The 21,268-nt window shown below is 42.4% G+C and overlaps 1 protein-coding gene across 1 annotated transcript; it reads right to left on the reverse strand.

The window, feature by feature from the left end:
- Positions 1 to 6,535: 6,535 nt before the first annotated feature.
- LOC116604036 (vacuolar protein sorting-associated protein 54) lies at positions 6,536 to 21,142 on the reverse strand. Its single transcript, XM_048730444.1, has 24 exons — positions 20,519 to 21,142; positions 19,558 to 19,844; positions 19,098 to 19,215; positions 18,786 to 18,826; positions 18,234 to 18,389; positions 17,542 to 17,784; positions 16,908 to 17,050; positions 16,384 to 16,516; positions 16,015 to 16,122; positions 15,893 to 15,939; positions 15,269 to 15,371; positions 14,909 to 15,039; positions 14,453 to 14,579; positions 13,585 to 13,766; positions 13,087 to 13,166; positions 12,896 to 12,934; positions 12,728 to 12,803; positions 12,181 to 12,286; positions 11,361 to 11,448; positions 11,067 to 11,188; positions 10,849 to 10,929; positions 10,228 to 10,335; positions 9,817 to 9,911; positions 6,536 to 8,349 (listed from the first exon to the last, which is right to left on the reverse strand). The coding sequence occupies exons 1-24, from the start codon at positions 20,766 to 20,768 to the stop codon at positions 8,187 to 8,189; spliced, it is 3,027 nt and encodes a 1,008-aa protein (XP_048586401.1). The 5' UTR covers positions 20,769 to 21,142; the 3' UTR covers positions 6,536 to 8,186.
- Between the last annotated feature and the right edge of the window lie 126 nt (positions 21,143 to 21,268).

Here is a 21,268-nt window from a genome sequence, read left to right on the forward strand (position 1 = left end):
AAGCCCTTTAGATGAAACCCTGTCAGAATCCCTTTAGTTGAAACCCTGTCAGGAGCCCCACGGTTGAAACCCTGTCAGAAGCCCCACAGTTGAAACCCTGTCAGAAGCCCAATAGTTGAAACCCTGTCAAAAGCCCCACAGTTGAAACCCTGTCAGAAGCCCCACAGTTGAAACCCTGTCAGAATCCCTTTAGTTGAAACCCTGTCAGAAGCCCCATAGTTGAAACCCTGTCAGAAGCCCTATAGTTGAAATCCTGTCAGAAGCCCTATAGTTGAAACCCTGTCAGAATCCCTATAGTTGAAACCCTGTCAGGCCGAAGCCCCATAGTCGAAACCCTGTCAGAAGCCCTATAGTTGAAACCCTGTCAGAATCCCTATAGTTGAAACCCTGTCAGAAGCCCCATAGTTGAAACCCTGTCAGAAGCTCCATAGTCGGAACCCTGTCAGCCCTATAGTTAAAACCCTGTCAGAAGCCCAATAGTTGAAACCCTGTCAAAAGCCCCACAGTTGAAACTCTGTCAAAAGCCCCACAGTTGAAATCCTGTCAGGAGCCCTATAGTTGAAACCGTCAGAAGCCCCACAGTTGAAACCCTGTCAGAATCCCTTTAGTTGAAACCCTGTCAGAATCCCTATAGTCGAAACCCTGTCAGGCCGAAGCCCCATAGTCGAAACCCTGTCAGAAGCCCTATAGTTGAAACCCTGTCAGAATCCCTATAGTTGAAACCCTGTCAGAAGCCCCATAGTTGAAACCCTGTCAGAAGCTCCATAGTCGGAACCCTGTCAGCCCTATAGTTAAAACCCTGTCAAAAGCCCCATAGTTGAAACCCTGTCAGAAGCCCCATGGTCGAAACCCTGTCAGAAGCCCCATGGTCGAAACCCTGTCAAAAGCCCCATAGTTGAAACCCTGTCAGAAGCCCCATGGTCGAAACCCTGTCAGAAGCCCCATGGTCGAAACCCTGTCAAAAGCCCCATAGTTGAAACCCTGTCAGAAGCCCCATGGTCGAAACCCTGTCAGAAGCCCCATAGTTGAAACCCTGTCAGAAGCCCCATAGTTGAAACCCTGTCAGGAGCCCCATAGTTGAAACCATGTCAGGCCAAAGCCCCATAGTTGAAACCCTGTCAGAAGCCCCATAGTTGAAACCCTGTCAGAAGCCCTTTAGTTGAAACCCTGTCAGAATCCCTTTAGTTGAAACCTTGTCAGGAGCCCCACGGTTGAAACCCTGTCAGAAGCCCCACAGTTGAAACCCTGTCAGGAACCCTACAGTTGAAACCCTGTCAGAAGCCCAATAGTTGAAACCCTGTCAGAAGCCCTTTAGTTGAAACCCTGTCAGAATCCCTTTAGTTGAAACCCTGTCAGGAGCCCCCGGTTGAAACCCTGTCAGAAGCCCCACAGTTGAAACCCTGTCAGGAGCCCTACAGTTGAAACCCTGTCAGAAGCCCAATAGTTGAAACCCTGTCAAAAGCCCCACAGTTGAAACTCTGTCAAAAGCCCCACAGTTGAAATCCTGTCAGGAGCCCTATAGTTGAAACCGTCAGAAGCCCCACAGTTGAAACCCTGTCAGAATCCCTTTAGTTGAAACCCTGTCAGAATCCCTATAGTCGAAACCCTGTCAGGCCGAAGCCCCATAGTCGAAACCCTGTCAGAAGCCCTATAGTTGAAACCCTGTCAGAATCCCTATAGTTGAAACCCTGTCAGAAGCCCCATAGTTGAAACCCTGTCAGAAGCTCCATAGTCGGAACCCTGTCAGCCCTATAGTTAAAACCCTGTCAGGAGCCCCATAGTTGAAACCCTGTCAGGAGCCCCACAGTTGAAACCCTGTCAGAAGCCCTTTAAATGAAACCCTGTCAGAAGCCCCATGGTCGAAACCCTGTCAGAAGCCCCATAGTTGAAACCCTGTCAGAAGCCCTTTAAATGAAACCCTGTCAGAAGCCCCACAGTCGAAACCCTGTCAGAAGCCCCATAGTTGAAACCCTGTCAGGAGCCCCATAGTTGAAACCCTGTCAGGAGCCCCACAGTTGAAACCCTGTCAGAAGCCCTTTAAATGAAACCCTGTCAGAAGCCCCATAGTCGAAACCCTGTCAGAAGCCCCATAGTTGAAACCCTGTCAGAAGCCCCATAGTTGAAACCCTTTCAGAAGCCCCATAGTTGAAACCCTGTCAGGAGCCCCATAGTTGAAACACTGTCAGAAGCCCTATAGTTGAAACCCTGTCAGAAGCCCCATAGTTGAAACCCTGTCAGAAGCCCCATAGTTGAAACCCTGTCAGAAGCCCCATAGTTGAAACCCTGTCAGAAGCCCCACAGTTGAAACCCTGTCAGAAGCCCCATAGTCGAAACCCTGTCAGAAGCCCCATAGTTGAAACCCTGTCAGGAGCCCCATAGTTGAAACCCTGTCAGAAGCCCTTTAAATGAAACCCTGTCAGAAGCCCCATAGTCGAAACCCTGTCAGAAGCCCCATAGTTGAAACCCTGTCAGGAGCCCCATAGTTGAAACCCTGTCAGGAGCCCCACAGTTGAAACCCTGTCAGAAGCCCTTTAAATGAAACCCTGTCAGAAGCCCCACAGTTGAAACCCTGTCAGAAGCCCCATAGTCGAAACCCTGTCAGAAGCACCATAGTTGAAACCCTGTCAGGAGCCCCATAGTTGAAACCCTGTCAGAAGCCCTTTAAATGAAACCCTGTCAGAAGCCCCATAGTCGAAACCCTGTCAGAAGCCCCATAGTTGAAACCCTGTCAGGAGCCCCATAGTTGAAACCCTGTCAGGAGCCCCACAGTTGAAACCCTGTCAGAAGCCCTTTAAATGAAACCCTGTCAGAAGCCCCACAGTTGAAACCCTGTCAGAAGCCCCATAGTCGAAACCCTGTCAGAAGCCCCATCGTTGAAACCCTGTCAGGAGCCCCATAGTTGAAACCCTGTCAGAAGCCCTTTAAATGAAACCCTGTCAGAAGCCCCATAGTCGAAACCCTGTCAGAAGCCCCATAGTTGAAACCCTGTCAGGAGCCCCATAGTTGAAACCCTGTCAGGAGCCCCACAGTTGAAACCCTGTCAGAAGCCCTTTAAATAAAACCCTGTCAGAAGCCCCATAGTCGAAACCCTGTCAGAAGCCCCATAGTTGAAACCCTGTCAGGAGCCCCATAGTTGAAACCCTGTCAGGAGCCCCACAGTTGAAACCCTGTCAGAAGCCCTTTAAATGAAACCCTGTCAGAAGCCCCATAGTTGAAACACTGTCAGAAGCCCTATAGTTGAAACCCTGTCAGGAGCCCCATAGTTGAAACCCTGTCAGGAGCCCCACAGTTGAAACCCTGTCAGAAGCCCTTTAAATGAAACCCTGTCAGGAGCCCCATAGTTGAAACACTGTCAGAAGCCCTATAGTTGAAACCCTGTCAGAAGCCCCATAGTTGAAACCCTGTCAGAAGCCCCATAGTTGAAACCCTGTCAGAAGCCCCATAGTTGAAACCCTGTCAGAAGCCCCATAGTTGAAACCCTGTCAGAAGCCCCATAGTTGAAACCCTGTCAGAAGCCCCACAGTTGAAACCCTGTCAGAAGCCCCATAGTTGAAACCCTGTCAGAAGCCCCATAGTTGAAACCCTGTCAGAAGCCCCATAGTTGAAACCCTGTCAGAAGCCCCATAGTTGAAACCCTGTCAGAAGCCCCACAGTTGAAACCCTGTCAGAAGCCCCATAGTCGAAACCCTGTCAGAAGCCCCATAGTTGAAACCCTGTCAGGAGCCCCATAGTTGAAACACTGTCAGAAGCCCTATAGTTGAAACCCTGTCAGAAGCCCCATAGTTGAAACCCTGTCAGAAGCCCCACAGTTGAAACCCTGTCAGGAGCCCCACAGTTGAAACCCTGTCAGAAGCCCTTTAAATGAAACCCTGTCAGAAGCCCCATAGTCGAAACCCTGTCAGAAGCCCCATAGTTGAAACCCTGTCAGAAGCCCCATAGTTGAAACACTGTCAGAAGCCCCATAGTTGAAACCCTGTCAGAAGCCCCATAGTTGAAACCCTGTCAGAAGCCCCATAGTTGAAACCCTGTCAGAAGCCCCATAGTTGAAACCCTGTCAGAAGCCCCATAGTTGAAACCCTGTAAGAAGCCCCATAGTTGAAACCCTGTCAGAAGCCCCACAGTTGAAACCCTGTCAGAAGCCCCATAGTCGAAACCCTGTCAGAAGCCCCACAGTTGAAACCCTGTCAGAAGCCCCACAGTTGAAACCCTGTCAGAAGCCCCATAGTCGAAACCCTGTCAGAAGCCCCACAGTTGAAACCCTGTCAGAAGCCCCATAGTCGAAACCCTGTCAGAAGCCCCATAGTTGAAACCCTGTCAGGAGCCCCATAGTTGAAACCCTGTCAGGAGCCCCACAGTTGAAACCCTGTCAGAAGCCCTTTAAATGAAACCCTGTCAGAAGCCCCATAGTTGAAACACTGTCAGAAGCCCTATAGTTGAAACCCTGTCAGGAGCCCCATAGTTGAAACCCTGTCAGGAGCCCCACAGTTGAAACCCTGTCAGAAGCCCTTTAAATGAAACCCTGTCAGGAGCCCCATAGTTGAAACACTGTCAGAAGCCCTATAGTTGAAACCCTGTCAGAAGCCCCATAGTTGAAACCCTGTCAGAAGCCCCATAGTTGAAACCCTGTCAGAAGCCCCATAGTTGAAACCCTGTCAGAAGCCCCATAGTTGAAACCCTGTCAGAAGCCCCATAGTTGAAACCCTGTCAGAAGCCCCACAGTTGAAACCCTGTCAGAAGCCCCATAGTTGAAACCCTGTCAGAAGCCCCATAGTTGAAACCCTGTCAGAAGCCCCATAGTTGAAACCCTGTCAGAAGCCCCATAGTTGAAACCCTGTCAGAAGCCCCACAGTTGAAACCCTGTCAGAAGCCCCATAGTCGAAACCCTGTCAGAAGCCCCATAGTTGAAACCCTGTCAGGAGCCCCATAGTTGAAACACTGTCAGAAGCCCTATAGTTGAAACCCTGTCAGAAGCCCCATAGTTGAAACCCTGTCAGAAGCCCCACAGTTGAAACCCTGTCAGGAGCCCCACAGTTGAAACCCTGTCAGAAGCCCTTTAAATGAAACCCTGTCAGAAGCCCCATAGTCGAAACCCTGTCAGAAGCCCCATAGTTGAAACCCTGTCAGAAGCCCCATAGTTGAAACACTGTCAGAAGCCCCATAGTTGAAACCCTGTCAGAAGCCCCATAGTTGAAACCCTGTCAGAAGCCCCATAGTTGAAACCCTGTCAGAAGCCCCATAGTTGAAACCCTGTCAGAAGCCCCATAGTTGAAACCCTGTAAGAAGCCCCATAGTTGAAACCCTGTCAGAAGCCCCACAGTTGAAACCCTGTCAGAAGCCCCATAGTCGAAACCCTGTCAGAAGCCCCACAGTTGAAACCCTGTCAGAAGCCCCATAGTCGAAACCCTGTCAGAAGCCCCATAGTCGAAACCCTGTCAGAAGCCCCACAGTTGAAACCCTGTCAGAAGCCCCATAGTTGAAACCCTGTCAGAAGCCCCATAGTTGAAACACTGTCAGGAGCCCCATAGTTGAAACCCTGTCAGAAGCCCCATAGTTGAAACCCTGTCAGAAGCCCCATAGTTGAAACCCTGTCAGAAGCCCCAAAGTTGAAACCCTGTCCGAAGCCCCACAGTTGAAACCCTGTCAGAAGCCCCACAGTTGAAACACTGTCAGAAGCCCCATAGTTGAAACCCTGTCAGAAGCCCCACAGTTGAAACCCTGTCAGAAGCCCCATAGTTGAAACCATGTCAGAAGCCCTATAGTTGAAACCCTGTCAGAAGCCCCATAGTTGAAACACTGTCAGAAGCCCCACAGTTGAAACCCTGTCAGAAGCCCCACAGTTGAAACCCTGTCAGAAGCCCCATAGTTGAAACCCTGTCAGAAGCCCCATAGTTGAAACACTGTCAGGAGCCCCATAGTTGAAACCATGTCAGAAGCCCTATAGTTGAAACCCTGTCAGAAGCCCCATAGTTGAAACCCTGTCAGAAGCCCCATAGTTGAAACCCTGTCAGAAGCCCCATAGTTGAAACCCTGTCAGAAGCCCCACAGTTGAAACCCTGTCAGAAGCCCCATAGTTGAAACCCTGTCAAAAGCCCCATAGTTGAAACCCTGTCAGAAGCCCCATAGTTGAAGCCCTGTCAGAAGCCTTATAGTTGAAACCCTTACAGGCCAAAGGCACATAGTCGAAACCATGTCAGACCAAAGGCCCATAGTTGAAACCGTCCCAGGCCAAAGCCCCATAGTCGAAACCCTGTCAGAAGCCCCATAGTCGAAACCCTGTCCAGTGGAAACCTGATAGTTGAAACCCTGCCTGCTCCAGGCCATAAAGTTGAGACCCTGTTGAGAACCTATGGTCGAAACCTTGTCCGGTCGAATCCTGTTAGTTGATTCTGTTCTGTGTTTGGACACATAAAAGATAGATGTGACCTACATTAAATATTTATAAGCCATGCGAAAAAAAAAACACAACTACATTCTTCCTTTTGTCTTTGGGACATTTTGACAACATGAATTTACCACCTAAAAATACTGTCACCAATTCATGAATTATTTTATTTATTAAATATTTTTTTTACAATTATAATACTGCTATTTCTTACACATGATCCCTTAGTGCTGAATGACGTATGCGCATGCGCTGGTAAAAAACAACCCACAAGTGTTGAGTGAGGCTAAGTTTAAACGTCGTATTATCCATGGTACCTTATCCATGAGACGTATTCAATGTAAATGCATGCACATGAATCGAGTCGATTGTTTCATCTTCATTTGCGTGCATTTGCATTGAATACGGCTCATGGATGATACGTTTGAACTTAGAATAAAGGTACGAAAGACTGACTTCTGTGGCTGTTCTAAGTATACAGCTTTAAAACCATACTATACTGTAAAAAAGATGACAGATTTGTTTGATAATGAGTAAGTCATAAAGAATCTCATAGCTTTGCGCTAGTTTTCTTAGCATTCGCCAAAATGTGACAGTTTGTCGGTAAAAAGCCGCCATTTCAAAACAAAAAGGTTAGTTACACCGCGCCGTACTAAAACTAGTCTTGCGTTTTTCAGCACTGCCGATCCCTTATAAGTAAGTCGATCCCGACTGCCCTGGGACTACCCTTCCCTCATAAAACTCGACGCGGTGTCTCCTGCGAAAAAGAAATTTCTGACGGCGAATGTGGTCTACCGTGTTCTGGAACCATTTTTAGTCTCAACAGAAACCCCTCCCTCGTCAGACATCCAATCGTCCGTCCCTTAAAGCGGCGTAGCCACCAGTTTACCTCCGGTTGATAACATAAAAATCTCCGATCATTTTTAATCGAAACGCGAAAAAGCAGACGTTTCTCTGAGGATGTGACTGATAATTTAGAACGGATGGCCTGTTTAAACGCGCGGATTCTAATAGTTTTGTCTCTTATCGGTTGAGGTTTCCGTCAGCCATCCGGAAGTAAACTGGTGACAATGCAGCTTTAAGAAGCCTACTTAGTGTCTACTGCGCTAGTGTATTTCTAGGTTACACATGCTTTACTTGTCCGACAGAAACTGGTAGTCGCCTTTTTTGCACGACACATAGCATGCAAGCTTTACTACGATTTTGGAAATTCTGTGAACTCTTGCCAATGATCTCCAAGTCTTATATAGCATGCTTTCGTCAGACGAGTTCTTCTAAGACGGAATTTCATCCATCGAAGTCTCAGCCCATCAAAAAGTGAAGGTTTTTGTTGTAGGGGAGCCGAACATAAATCTAAAGAATACTTAAAAGTGTGGAAATAAAATCGGCCTGGGCCATATCCAAGAACGCCTCATTGTATGGGTAACTCATAGAGTGAATGATATATATTTATTTGTGTCATTTATAGATAAGTCTTCAGTAAGGATTATGTACAATTTACGAATCAATGGGCTAACGCTCGGACGTCAGCGCAACTACTCTGTTTTAACAGAGGCGTACAACATACTTTTTTCAACCTTGTGTTAATTAATAGCTTGTACATCTAAGAAAAGAAGAAAATTCTAAGGAATTCTAACTGACTAGACATTGATACCATGCTGGCTAGCGTTTCCAACAAACTAGAGATTTCAGGGCTTCTCGGCCGTTGTAGAGCACAGGTAGCACAAAGTGAGTTGTGTCCATAACCAGGCACGCCCTTAGATCAATTAAGATCATCAGGCCAAAGGGCCCAGGTTCACAGGGGTTATCTATATGTAGATGATTTACGAGCCACGCCAGGGGATCCCCTGTTATTCCGGATCTCGTTGACAAGTCTCCAGACGTCTTGAAGACCCTTGTCTACATCCACAAGCCCGTCTAGAGTGCGTAAGCTTTCCGCGAAGAACGCGAGGTCTGACGTCACCAGTCTATCACGTGATAGACAAAACAGTGTGAGACTTAAACACGAGGTTCCGCTATAAAAGGGAAAGCTCCTCCCACCCCCGGGCTCAAATTTGCAATTATAATCAGAACACTGCCACGCTAGTATCCTGTTAAATTGCTAATCTCTAAGCCTAGTCGGCTGGAAAAAAACTATTTTTGCACAGGTAACAGGACAGTTGTGTTAAGAGATTGATAACTTAGTGATTTGCTTTCCAATTTTAAATGTTGCGCTATCCATAATCTAACGCATCTGCATAAATTATTTTCGCGCTGTGATGTAAATGCTCGTATTTATGTATAGCATTATTTTACAATTGATAGAAACTCTTTTAGATGGACAACTCTAGGAATGATATTTATTTTGGTTTAGAATATGAAATTTGAATTTAGCGCTCAGAGCAATTGTCCTGACATGTTGACTCATTGACGGCTGATTGATAACTGGTTGTTCTTGAGCCCGGGGGTGGGAGAAGCTATCCCTTTTATAGCGGGACCTCGTGTTTAAGTCACGGGCCTAGCGTAATACAAAAATAAAATACAAAAAGAACTACAAGCAATGTGGGTGAAGTGACGGGACTCACACGTGATAGAAATAATACGGTATGTGATTGATGTACAAGTACAAGTTTGTGACTGAAATGATTAGAAGCACGTCTCGTGATTGAAGTCAGGAATCCACAAAGTAATACAAGCAATATACATTTGAAAGTTTCCATTTGACTTACAAAGGAGAAAAATTAAAGTCACGCTGCACGTACATCCCTACGCTTACATTCCTTGAAGCTCAAAAGACAAGAAGAAGAAACGTACATCCCTACGCTTACATTCCTTGAAGCTCCAAAGACAAGAAGAAGAAACGTACATCCCTACGCTTACATCCCTTGAAGCTCAAAAGACAAAAAGAAGAAGCGTACATCCCTACGCTTACATTCCTTTAAGCTCAAAAGACAGAAAGAAGAAGCGTACATCCCTACGCTTACATTCCTCGAAGCTCAAAAGACAAAAAGAAGAAACGTACATCCCTACGCTTACATTCCTTGAAGCTCCAAAGACAAGAAGAAGAAACGTACATCCCTACGCTTACATCCCTTGAAGCTCAAAAGACAAAAAGAAGAAGCGTACATCCCTACGCTTACATTCCTTTAAGCTCAAAAGACAGAAAGAAGAAACGTACATCCCTACGCTTACATTCCTCGAAGCTCAAAAGACAAAAAGAAGAAACGTACATCCCTACGCTTACATTCCTTGAAGTTCAAAAGACAAAAAGAAGAAACGTACATCCCTACGCTTACATTCCTTGAAGCTCAAAAGACAAAAAGAAGAAGCGTACATCCCTACGCTTACATTCCTTGAAGCTCAAAAGACAGAAAGAAGAAACGTACATCCCTACGCTTACATTCCTTGAAGCTCAAAAGACAAAAAGAAGAAAGTAGGACTCACACCGCACGTACCCGTGTTGAGGTCCGCCATTGTTGGACACGCCCAGCTTCTCGATCTTTTCTGCTAGGCAAGTCTTGAATATCCTCTTGACCTCGCGAAACATGACCTAAAACCGCATTCACCCGCATCAGCTTGTCAGTGACATATTGCAGATATGGTAAATGTGAAAAAAATCCAGGATATGATTAACGACTCAAAGCCCTTTATTTCCCTTAGAAAAAAAGTTCCCCGCCCTCTTGGAACGATCAGTCTTTCAGATGTCTCGCTTATAAATGACTGTCATACTAAAGTGACCTTTATAAAAAAAAATCTGAAGGATTTCTCCTTCTAGAAAATTTGCGGTAACCGTTGAGACGCAGTAGTTACCTCACATAAAGACAAGTGTTGGAAAGGGTTGTTCAACCCTATCCGAGCCTGGTTACCTCAATCTGTTTGGAGGGAAGGATGGCCGAGAGTGATTCGTGGAGCTTGATTATCTGTCTGACGATGCCTCGCATCGCTTGGGAAGGCATAGGAGCGCGCACTTCCCACTAAAATGACCCAAACAAAGAACGCGTCAGATGAGAGACAAGAAACTGTACAGGTAATAATCAGTGTCGGCCATTGGGAACTCAGCTACTCAGCAAATGAACCACCTTAGCTAGGATCCATAAATTTGAATCTCTGCTCGAAAAAAATATAAATACAGTAATTGAAATTATCAGAAATTTGCCTCTAACCCACGCCAAAATGGTTGCCTGGTTGCCTGTCAGCGATGTTATTGAAAGAGAAAGAAATTTGCTTCTATCTAATAATAGGATAATTATAGTAAAATCGAAACTTAGGACAGGGAAATAGGGGTCATTTGATAGAGGTATTAAATACATTGTCTAGGTGACAAATATAGTCTCGCTTAATATTGGTACCATTGTGCTTTTCGTTCACATACTCTCACGAGACAAACTGTAAAACATGTGTTCTACGTCGTTTCCAGTTTCTTCCTGGTACTCATCATATAAGCATTTTAATTGGGGATGCGAAGGTGTGCCTTAATCTCCTCTCACCCGCGCCAAGTGGCTGTTGAACACATCTTCCATCAGATTCACGATCTTGCCGATAAGCTCCTGCCGATGGTTGCTGTAATCCTAACGAGCAGAAAAAAAAGTGTCAACTTAAAAAAAGGTTCATAAAATGGTTACGATAGGAAAAAACTTGTTTACATGCATAAAAATCCCCCTTCTTTTACAATCTCTAAGACAAGTTGTTGGATTATAGCACTTACCCGTAAAATCTGGTCAAACTGTGATAGCAAGATGTATTGTTTTGGAGGTAGCCGCTCTTCAAAATGAGATTTGAACACAGGAATGTAAATTGTCATCATCTCAAGACAGCGGGATGCCAGAGCTGAGGACAAAAGATGACTTTGAAATACTGACAAAAAGAAACAATAAAGATACCCACACCTCAACTACAAATATCGCTACAAAAGACACACTTCCTTTAAGATACACTTTGATTACCAATATCAACACAATGTGTTGTGAAAGGTGACACACAAAACAATTTCTTAACGAACCTAAATGTTTCACTGTAATGGTCTTGAGTCCAACCAGCTGAAGTGCACCCGCTCCAAGAACTAGTTGACACGTGCGAGAGTTGAAGAGCTGAGGAAAACAAAGTAGTTACACAATGGCAACCAACGTCTTCTTCATTATTGTAAATATAACTTTTTATTTGCAAGAAAACTTCAAAATAACAATCTACTAATCAATCAATCAAGTTTATTTCATCAACAATGCTTATAAGGCGTAGGCCGCTGTCGCAGGCTTAGTAGCGTGTCTACTATAATATGTTAATGTTCTTGATTTGTTTTATCTTAGAAATACTTATGAATAAAGTCTGATACTTTATTAATGATGTTTGATTTAAAGTTTCTCATTTACGTGCTTGAATTAGCGAATGGAAATGGATCCTTTGTGCGACTCGCCATTGAGCGGGAGCATAAAATGGCGGCGTAATTGGCCTTCTTTACAATCTCACATAAGTATGTAGGAGACACGTACTCGGGTGTATGCACCTTGGAGAAGAACTGGGCACTCCATAATACAATAAAATACAATAAACTTTTTAACGAGGGTTTATATAATAACTGTTTATACGACAACGATGGTAATACAACACTAACTCTGACTGATCGTCTAGAGTACACAGTCACGTGTCATTATTTCCTCCAATCACTTTTATTGCTGTATACATGTTATTTGGTCCCCACTATACTACTTGCGTATCTGGATGATGTCGTCACCGATGATGTCAAGCAATTCGACTGCGCATATCTACAGACACTCATTTGTTAAGTTTTCTAGCTTATGCTAAACACCTCAGAGACACTGTACCTTGAGAACTTCAAACAATTTGTTCATAATGTCTGTGACGAGCATCGGCGTGTCATCTACACACTGGCAATACTCCACGACCATCTTCAGCAGCAACAGAACCGTGCTGTAGACAGAAACAACAACAAGCTTTAGCAACAGAGCGTGCAGAGAAAAAACACAACAGGGGAACAAAGGTAGATTATGGGGACTTTATAGTAGCACGTAGCGGCAAGTCAGTACTGTGAACAAAACAACAATACGCTTTAACCAAACGCACAGAAAGTGGGTGAATTACAAAAGGGACCAGAAGCAAAAAGACACTACTCTAAAAAGAAACCAACAACATGCTTTAGTCAAACACACAGACAGATGGAGCAACAAGACAATTCTGTGAACAAAACGACAATACGCTTTGGTCGAGCACATAGACGGATGGTATCGGCAACAACAAGACAATAATGTGATCAAAAAAACACGCACTAGTAATCATGCGTACAAAGAGAGTTAAGGAAATCTTTAAGCAGACAGGATAATAAATGTAGGAGAAAGGCAGTAGAGACTTTACCCAACAACAGTAAATTTCTCTCCATTTACGACGAGGAAGCTCGCTGGACCTCTGTCAGGCTGTGCGTTGGACGAAGCTAAGTGACAAGAAGTATGTCAAATAAGTATTTGGTATCACATTTGATGAAGGCATCCTATACATGACATCATTGCGTTTCACTCAACTTACAAATTGCAAACGTGGGCTCTTTTCCACGAGGCCGCACTCCTGTAAAAATGTAAAAAGTGTCAAGCTACGAAATAATTAGGATTGGTAGACAAAAGGACGTAAATTTGATTGACGGAATAAGCCCCCACCACCATGCCCCCGCATAGGTTGAAATACATGTAATTCGGTCCCCATTATACTACTCAGCTCACCATCCACTAGGGAGTCCACCAGAGCTTGGAACTCGGCGGGCACATCTGCTTGTTTCCAGCGTTCGTTATCCAAGATTAACCTACCAAAACAATCCTCCAGTTGAGAGTGATCTTTATCGTTATGCTCGTCACAGTTACAGGGCGTCTCTAAGTGTTCCGTGTTCCTGACAATACCGCGAATTTATGTGTTTCTAGAGCATTCAAAAGCTCATGTTTAACAGCTAAGCCACCCGTTAGCCCTTTTATTTTTTGTTTGTTTTGCGGATTCCCGAAGCGAAATTTGGAGGTCGGAGATCACGAAAACAAACATAAAATGAAAACCTCGTGTACAACAAAAAGCTCTACCTCGTTGATCATTGCATTTTATTGTCAGATTTTCTGACTGTGTTACAGAGGCCACGAATATATCCATTTGCACAGAATATCGCATAAGTAATGGCTTGAATATAATTTTCTGCCTGGAAGGTAAAAATCAAGGAAAATACATAATATCCTTACCCTAGTTTATTCTTCCGTTCCTCGTGGAACCTCTCGATAAATTTCTTGGCCTGAGATAAGAGAGTGGCGCGAAGGCTGTGACTCTGTCTACCACACATTCCCTCACAGTCACCGACAAAGTCTTCCACCATGCGTGTCAGGTTCACGAACTCCGTGGACGTCAAACTGTCCAGGTAGCCGGCCTGAATGGCAATTAAACTTGGCGGTTAAATACAATAGAGGACCAAGGGCTTTTAAAACTTAAATCATAAGGACAGGTGCTCCACGCCTCACATAAAAAATATGATAAAGTACTTGTGACTCTGAGAACTATTTACGTGCAAAAAAAATATTTCTTTTTAGTCGTAGCTCTACTAACAGACGCATGTCTCCTGCTAAACAGTTCTTCTCTTTTGTATAAACTCTGGAAGACAAGAGGTTTTGGAGACATCACTATCATGGAACAAGAAAACTGTGCTTACTTGTTAACGAAACTATCAAAACATACTTAGCAGCATTGATAGGGGCAGGGGAGATTGATAGTTCTGGACAACTCTATAACAGTAACACAGGGAGAAAAAACCTGGTCCTATATTTGCAGAATATTAAACACACTCAAAGCCACATTGTCACCAGTTTACTGACAGAGGGTCGATGGAAACCTCATACGACAAGTGACAAAAAAGAGTCTGTTAGAATCTGCACTATTAAACAGGCCATCCGCTCTAAATTATCAGTCACATCCTCGAAGAAACTTCCAATAGACACACTGCTTTTACAATTTTGATTTTGTTTTCGCGTTTTCCGTTAAAAATCATCGGAGATTGTCACGTAATCGACCTGAAGTAAACTGGTGACAATGTGGCTTCAAAGGGTAGGTATCTCGTACCTTAGCTCTGATGTTGATTAATTTAGCACATCTGACTTGTGCCATCTCACAAGAGGCGCAAAGTAACTCTCGACTTTCATTTGACAGTTTGTCAAACTCTGATCTTGTGATTAGCACATCAAAGTCACTATATAGGGAAGTAGAACAACGACTCATGAGGGAAGAGAGCTTTTTAAAACAATTAGAATTCTAAGTATTCTAATTTTAACACAAGAATATCGCGAATTTTAAAACAATAGAGTTCTAAGTAAATTTCAAAAACTGAAATATAATTTTAACAAAGTACGATTACCCTCGAAAAAAAAAAAATTAAAAAGCTTGATGACCACTCAAAACTTTTATCCTGATTATCACTCAAACGTGTTAGCACATTTTTTAGAATGCATATTATTTTCTAGTTAAAATTCAATCAATCCAATGATATCAAAGTTAGAAGTATACTTGCTTGCTGCTTACCATGCCGCCTGGATGTTTTCAGCATCCTGCCTTATCTCCTCTGTCATCAGTTCATATGTTTCTATGGGTGAGTTGGGCCCGCAGTGCCCAGCCGCTATTGCTAACACTCCGGCTATACTCCTGTGCAGTACCTGAAGAACGGCACAAAACAGAGGTTTTACATCGATGGTATAAGCTTAAAGGCACAGAACACCGGTGTTACAGTGATTATACAGTATATTAAGTGGTTGTTCAAGGGTTGTTGAGGCATTACAGTGCGTGCCACAAGGCACAGAGAAGATAGGTAACAAGTGTACATTAAGAGGATTTTAATGAAATTAGGATGATAAGTAATGACATGTAATGGCATACAAACCATACCTTCATTCTTCGCAGAACTTGAAGAGCTGCATCAAACACGTTCTGTAACATATCCATCCACTGCTCAAAATCCAGGCCACGCATGGCTTCTGCTAGTCTAGGGCTGCAAATAACAAGGAATGTTTGAAAGTGTACATCTAAAAACAATTACTAGCATTAGAAAGTAGCGTACAGACTTCCTCTGTCAAGTAAGAGGACCAGCATTTAAACCCGGGTGAGCATGGACTTTTTCGGCGGTATATAAAAATCTGGCTTTCTGCATCAGAGAATGTTAATCCCTGTATCGTTGGACAAGGACATTAAACCAGAGGTCCTTTCCTTCACTGCACTTTATCAACAGCATGTAAAAATAGACTGGGGATGCTGGTAAGTAGTGCCATCTTCAGTGAGTTTTACTATTGCAAACTACTGACAAGAAAAGTCAGTCACATTTGAAGCACATTTGGTCATGTCTTGCAATAGTAATTAGAGCTATACAATTACTAAACATTTTATTGATAACAGGGTAAAACCAATTCCACCTAAGGTATCTAATATTTTTTTACAGGCCGTTTATCTGATCTTACATTAAAATATTTTACTGTATCTAGAACATAGTTCAACACTGGAAGTGAAGAGGTTTACCTTTCTTCATCTGGTTCAGAATTCCTCATCACAAAACCCTGCACAGTCTGTGAACAAACAAGAAAAAAATAAGACTCCTTCATAAGATTTAACGTACACATCAACTAAATAAACAGTCTTACCTGCTTGATGGTGCTTTTTATGGTAGAAAAGGCCTCCTCTCTGTAGAGATGGATGAACTGAAACTTGTGCTTATGCAGCAAACCAAAGAGAACAGATACCAGACGATCCTGTAAATAAAAAGCACTTGTTAGACAGAAAAGAAAAATTATTGAATGGGATTTTCATGTAACAAGCTCTCAGACAACACACACTTATACTGTTAAATAATATGAGCAATTAAAAACAGGGTACATGGTTCAATCAAAAATAGTGAGCAACAATAACAACTTTTAGAGCAGCTACTCATTTCTGTTTAAAGTGCTGTTCTAAGTGAGATCATATCCTAATCAAACCGACAGGACAAAAATGTTACACCTGACATGACAGACCTCATCAATCAGGCATCCGTGATCCACCTCATCTGTGCATCTGTTCAAGTTTGCAGTCACAAAGTCAGCAAAGTCTGCCTCCATCATCTTTTCTATGACCCGCTCCATCTCAGCAAGCTGGGATCCTAAGTGCCTGAATCACAGGACATTAGACCATAAGTTGTAATTTCAAAATTCAAATAATATCAATAACAGTCATGCCTTAATTTAAAGTAAAGAATAAAACAAACAAATCCAACAAATAGAAAAACAACAGAACAAGAGTAACTTTGGATCCTGACCTTGCGATCATCATTTACATTTTCTTGGGTTAAGGGTTTTGGGGAAGGGAGGGGAGTACTTATTTGAAGAGGCTGTTTGCTGCACATTTTGTGCCTAGTAACAGGTGCTATTTTGAAGCCAGGCTCTTATTGACAACTTGTGCTAAAATGAGCACGCAGGATTTCTGTACTCAAACCCAAATTTGGCATTTGGTTGCAAGGATAGAAGAAGGTTGGTTTAGAGAAATAACAAGGGGGAAATACCTGAAGCTCTGAACACCAGCAAGCTCCTGTTGCAACACTTCCTGTGTCGTACTGATCAGGTCTAAAGCGCCAACAAAGTCAGACGTGGAGAGAAGCAGCTGTATGGTGGGCTGAGTCTGGTGAACTGTGGCCATCAACTTTAACTGAAATCAATGATTTGCAAAACTAACTATATGAAAAATAATTATATCTACTGTAGAGGTAAATAGGTAGTCAATTGGCTAAAATAATTAGCTTTAAACTCATTAGTTAGCTGTGAAGTTTTGCTGAAAGATCTACTGTACAATGTTTATCACATTAAATGTTGTCTCCAAGCACCATGGCAAGGAGGAACAATTAATCTTTAGATAATAGCATGTTGTAATAACATTTCAATTGGTTGGGCACACTTTGGCCACCTGCATCACAGTTCATGTTTAACAGAGTAGCTACTGTAGTCTTGTAGCTCAGGTTCCAAAACAATCACTTGACCATGTTTTCTAAGTAAATAATCAGCTATAGTATATTAGGACATCAATAAAGTTTATCATTTAACTATTATCATTACTATTATCATCACCATTATTATTATAAACTTGCAGTTGTAAGCAGAACATGGTATCAAATCATATCGGACCAAATTTATGTACTGCACCTTGTCATAAACACTAAGGTACTTCGACCTGAGCGACTGTTTTCTTAGCAGATTCAGATCCCCATGGCACAGGACTTCTGAAACCTTGTGGATCTTCATGCGGAGGTGCTTGATTTCCTTGATAGTCTGACCTACATGATCTTGGAGCTGGTCCTGAGAAGCCATAGCACTGAAGAAGTCCTCCGACCTGAGGGATATCTGGTATGCCAGGTTCATCTCGATAATGTCCAGATAGTGAGACAGCTGGAAAGTAATAGAATTGTGCTTAAGTTAAGGGGTGGCAGTCAGTTATATCCTGGGTAGGTCACTAGCCTCAACATTTTATGAAAATTTACAACTATTTAATATTGTACTTCAGGGAGATTATAAGATTTTATAGTTAAAACATAACAATCTTTTTTTTTCCCAAAATAGTTTTAGGTTCTTGTTTTTGTTAGGTTGTAGGTATTGTGGTGACTAAACTCAGTATGCTAAAGTCTTCTGTGACATTTGTCTGCATGCCCATAGTTTTGGTTTGGGTTTGGGGGAGAGGGGGAGGAGAGAGGTTGTGGGACGGTGCATTTTGTAAGGCTCCAAGTACAAATAATATACTGTATCAAAGGTTATTCTCCTCCAGATTGTAACATCCATGTTCCAATTTACTTAATGAGATAATGTGTGATAATGGGATGCACTACTGTATAAAAAGCTACCTTCTCTTGCAACAGCTTTGCAGAATTCCTTGGAGCATTCATTAGACCTGCCCTATCCTGCGCAGCCTGTGATGAGTCAGCTGTTACAAGTGACCATGGCAACACAGAGCTAAAGGTCTCTGGATCCTCAAGGGTGAAATGGGGATTCATGAAAACCTACAAAAACAATAAAATGAATACTCCATTTCTAAAACCTTATCATATGACATACTTTTAAATAAATATAAATATTTAAAAAACATAGGCAGTCTACTCCCCAATCCAAACCCCTTCCCCCAAATACACGCGCCCCTCCTTCCACTGGGTAGAAAAAGACACTTCTGACCTCTTAAAATGTCTTTATAATCAATTTAGAAACTCGTTAAAAAATGTCCACAAAATTCAACAGATGCCCTTAACAAATCTCAATCAATGAAATGAAATGTTCTGCATCATGGTTATAGCTTAGGTAATACATTCAGAAATTAGGTTATTCAATTACCAACATAGATAATTATACTTCTTTTCATAACAAAAAATATAACTAGTTCACTATTATTATCTGCATTGTACCTTGGGGATGACATTGAGGTCTGAGGATGATTTATCATGAGCTGAAAAGAAACAACAAAAATATTGACTCCTAATGCATCTAAACAAATGCATGTTCCATAATATAGTCATTTCCCCTTGCCTTTGTGCTGTTGATTCCTATACAATACTTCAAAATAAAGATGGCCAGTTACATTGTTATTCAAAGTGGTACCTGAACTTGGTGGTTGAATGACAAATGCCTGGCTGGCTTGTGCGGTTTGGTATTTGAATAACATACATATAATATTGTATGTCGACATGCTGTGGTGGTTTTGTGTTTAAATGACTTACATATACAAGTATGTCGACGTGCGGCAGCAGCAGCAGCTGCTGTGAAACCAGTGTCACCAGGTACGGCTGTATTGCTTGCCACTAGAGACTTCTTTAGCTTGGCATGTAATCTGATTCTCTGAAGAGAGAAATCAAACATCAATTACATTTTACATTTTTATTTTGAAAATGGCTTGAGATTTGAAAACAATCAGGAGATACTGTCCAGTTTTGGTCTGGAAATGCTTATAGCGATAAAATAACTATCTATGTTAGCATTTAACAGTATCTTCAAAGGATCTATTTCTAAAATCATTGCATTTTGTTAGATTAAGCTGCCCCACAAGAGTAAGGATGGTTCTAGACAAATTGGTATTTGTGCTGCAAAAAACTGAATTTTTTTTAGCTCTTTTACTTTTATTAGAGGTATGTGCTTGAGATGATTGATAACACAAATTTGTGTTATCTACTAACTGCCTACCATCTCTATTTTCTTGAGGTATTCATCATAATAACCCATTGGTACAGCATGCAGAAGTGTGAGCGGTGGGACAGAATGAGGTACAAACTCCTCCCCCCACGTCCTTGTAAAGAAGTCTGCCTGTTTCTTATGGTATTTTGGATCATTGAGAACAGCTTGTAAATTCTGGGTTGATGAAAACACTGTGAAGTTATCCGCTTCGGTGAAAGTGATAGCAGGAAATCTAGGTCTTGCATAGAGAAAATCATCTTTGGGAGAGGAGTAGGTGACAGCTTTATCTAAGGAATCTAAAAGAAAATAACAACAGAATTACTTGCACACATTCAGTAGTTGAGGGTCAGCGAACTTATGCACAATATAGGTTAAACATATAAGAATAATATGACCTTACTCTAATGCATAATCTGACGGGATGGCCTTTGCTGTAATATTTTTGAAAGGTGCCTCATTTAGTATGTGAAAGTCATATCTAACATCATTTCCTTCACTTTTTTAATGTCTGTCTGTTATCCGAAAAATATATTGCAAGACTTGAAAAACAAACAAATTTTACTTGAAAAATGATCAAGTATGATCATACTCATATGATCATACTCGAGCAACCGTTGTCAAGTACAGGACCAAACAAATGACAGAGCAATCAAAGACATGATATCCCATTACACTCAACGTCAATTACCATTTTACAGGAAATATTTGGGAAATCAAAAAAGCAGAAAATAAGCCCACTAATTTAGTCAATTCCTTGCTACATTTTAAAAAGAATTAAGAGATTCCTGTGTCTCTAAGTGTGTGAACGTAGTAAGTCTAGCACATATTTGTGTGATCGTACGATCGTACGATTCTAGTAGAGTAGAAGGACATGTAGATTAGGCCACAGGAGGTCACGAATCCAAATAGACAGTGATATCTTTATAAGGTTTAGAACAACAGATCGCACCATAAACAATTCAATAGATACCTTTTTCCAATCTAAGATGACTTTTGATGACATGAGCTTCGTAATCTCGGTCGCTGACTCCCTCAACGGGTAAAGAGGGGCAAACCCCGTTTCGTCCATAACGACAAACAAAAGATCCTCCTTCCTTCGTGCAGTGAGTCTGGCGCAGATGAGCGCTGAAATCGTTTGGAGTCCGAAAGATTTTCTTTTCACTGCATAGATCGCACGTCTGCCAGGGCTTTGTCTCGTTTAAGTCCGCAGTCCGTAGCATATTCTTGTTCAAATAGTCGACTAGCTGAGCAATAACAAACTTCTAACAAGCTTTTTTCCCGTTAATAAATAATGTCTCGGTCGTAAATCGCCGCTTTCATTCTGCAGTTTCATCGAAAATAATGGGAAGTAGTATTCCTGGCTTGTTAGCTTTCGGAGAGTGTTTCCAGAGCTTTAAAGGCTCTGGAAGATTCAACTCATGACTGAATTTTACCCGAAAAACAGTTGTTGTTCCTCCTTTTACGAAAGTTCAGCCATCGTGTAATCATGAGCTTCGTAGCCTCCCCATATCATAAAAAGTAGTCTATATTTCATCGTGATGCTGATTTTCAGTCGATATTTATCCGTGAAAGGCTTTCTTGACATGTTTCCTCCGCCACGGAACAAAGCATAATAATAAAAAAAGGTATAATCAGATTTACTGACTATCGAAAGTTAGAAAGTAACGAAAGATAAAATATCTGGGTCATTGTTCGGGGGATAAGAATATTCCCGAGACCT

The sequence above is a fragment of the Nematostella vectensis genome, chromosome 7 (genome assembly GCF_932526225.1).
Source record: "Nematostella vectensis chromosome 7, jaNemVect1.1, whole genome shotgun sequence".
Lineage (NCBI taxonomy): Eukaryota > Metazoa > Cnidaria > Anthozoa > Actiniaria > Edwardsiidae > Nematostella > Nematostella vectensis.

What these genes read in the sequence shown, in the direction of transcription:
- LOC116604036 (XM_048730444.1), bottom strand. Translation starts at nt 20,768, where the DNA reads ATGCTACGGACTGCGGACTTAAACGAGACAAAGCCCTGGCAGACGTGC. An exon ending in TAAAAAGCACCATCAAGCAG is followed by an intron (nt 15,940 to 16,014) that starts GTAAGACTGTTT and finishes GTTTGTTCACAG; the next exon opens with ACTGTGCAGGGTTTTGTGAT. An exon ending in TCAACAGCCACTTGGCGCGG is followed by an intron (nt 10,336 to 10,848) that starts GTGAGAGGAGAT and finishes GGGTCATTTTAG; the next exon opens with TGGGAAGTGCGCGCTCCTAT.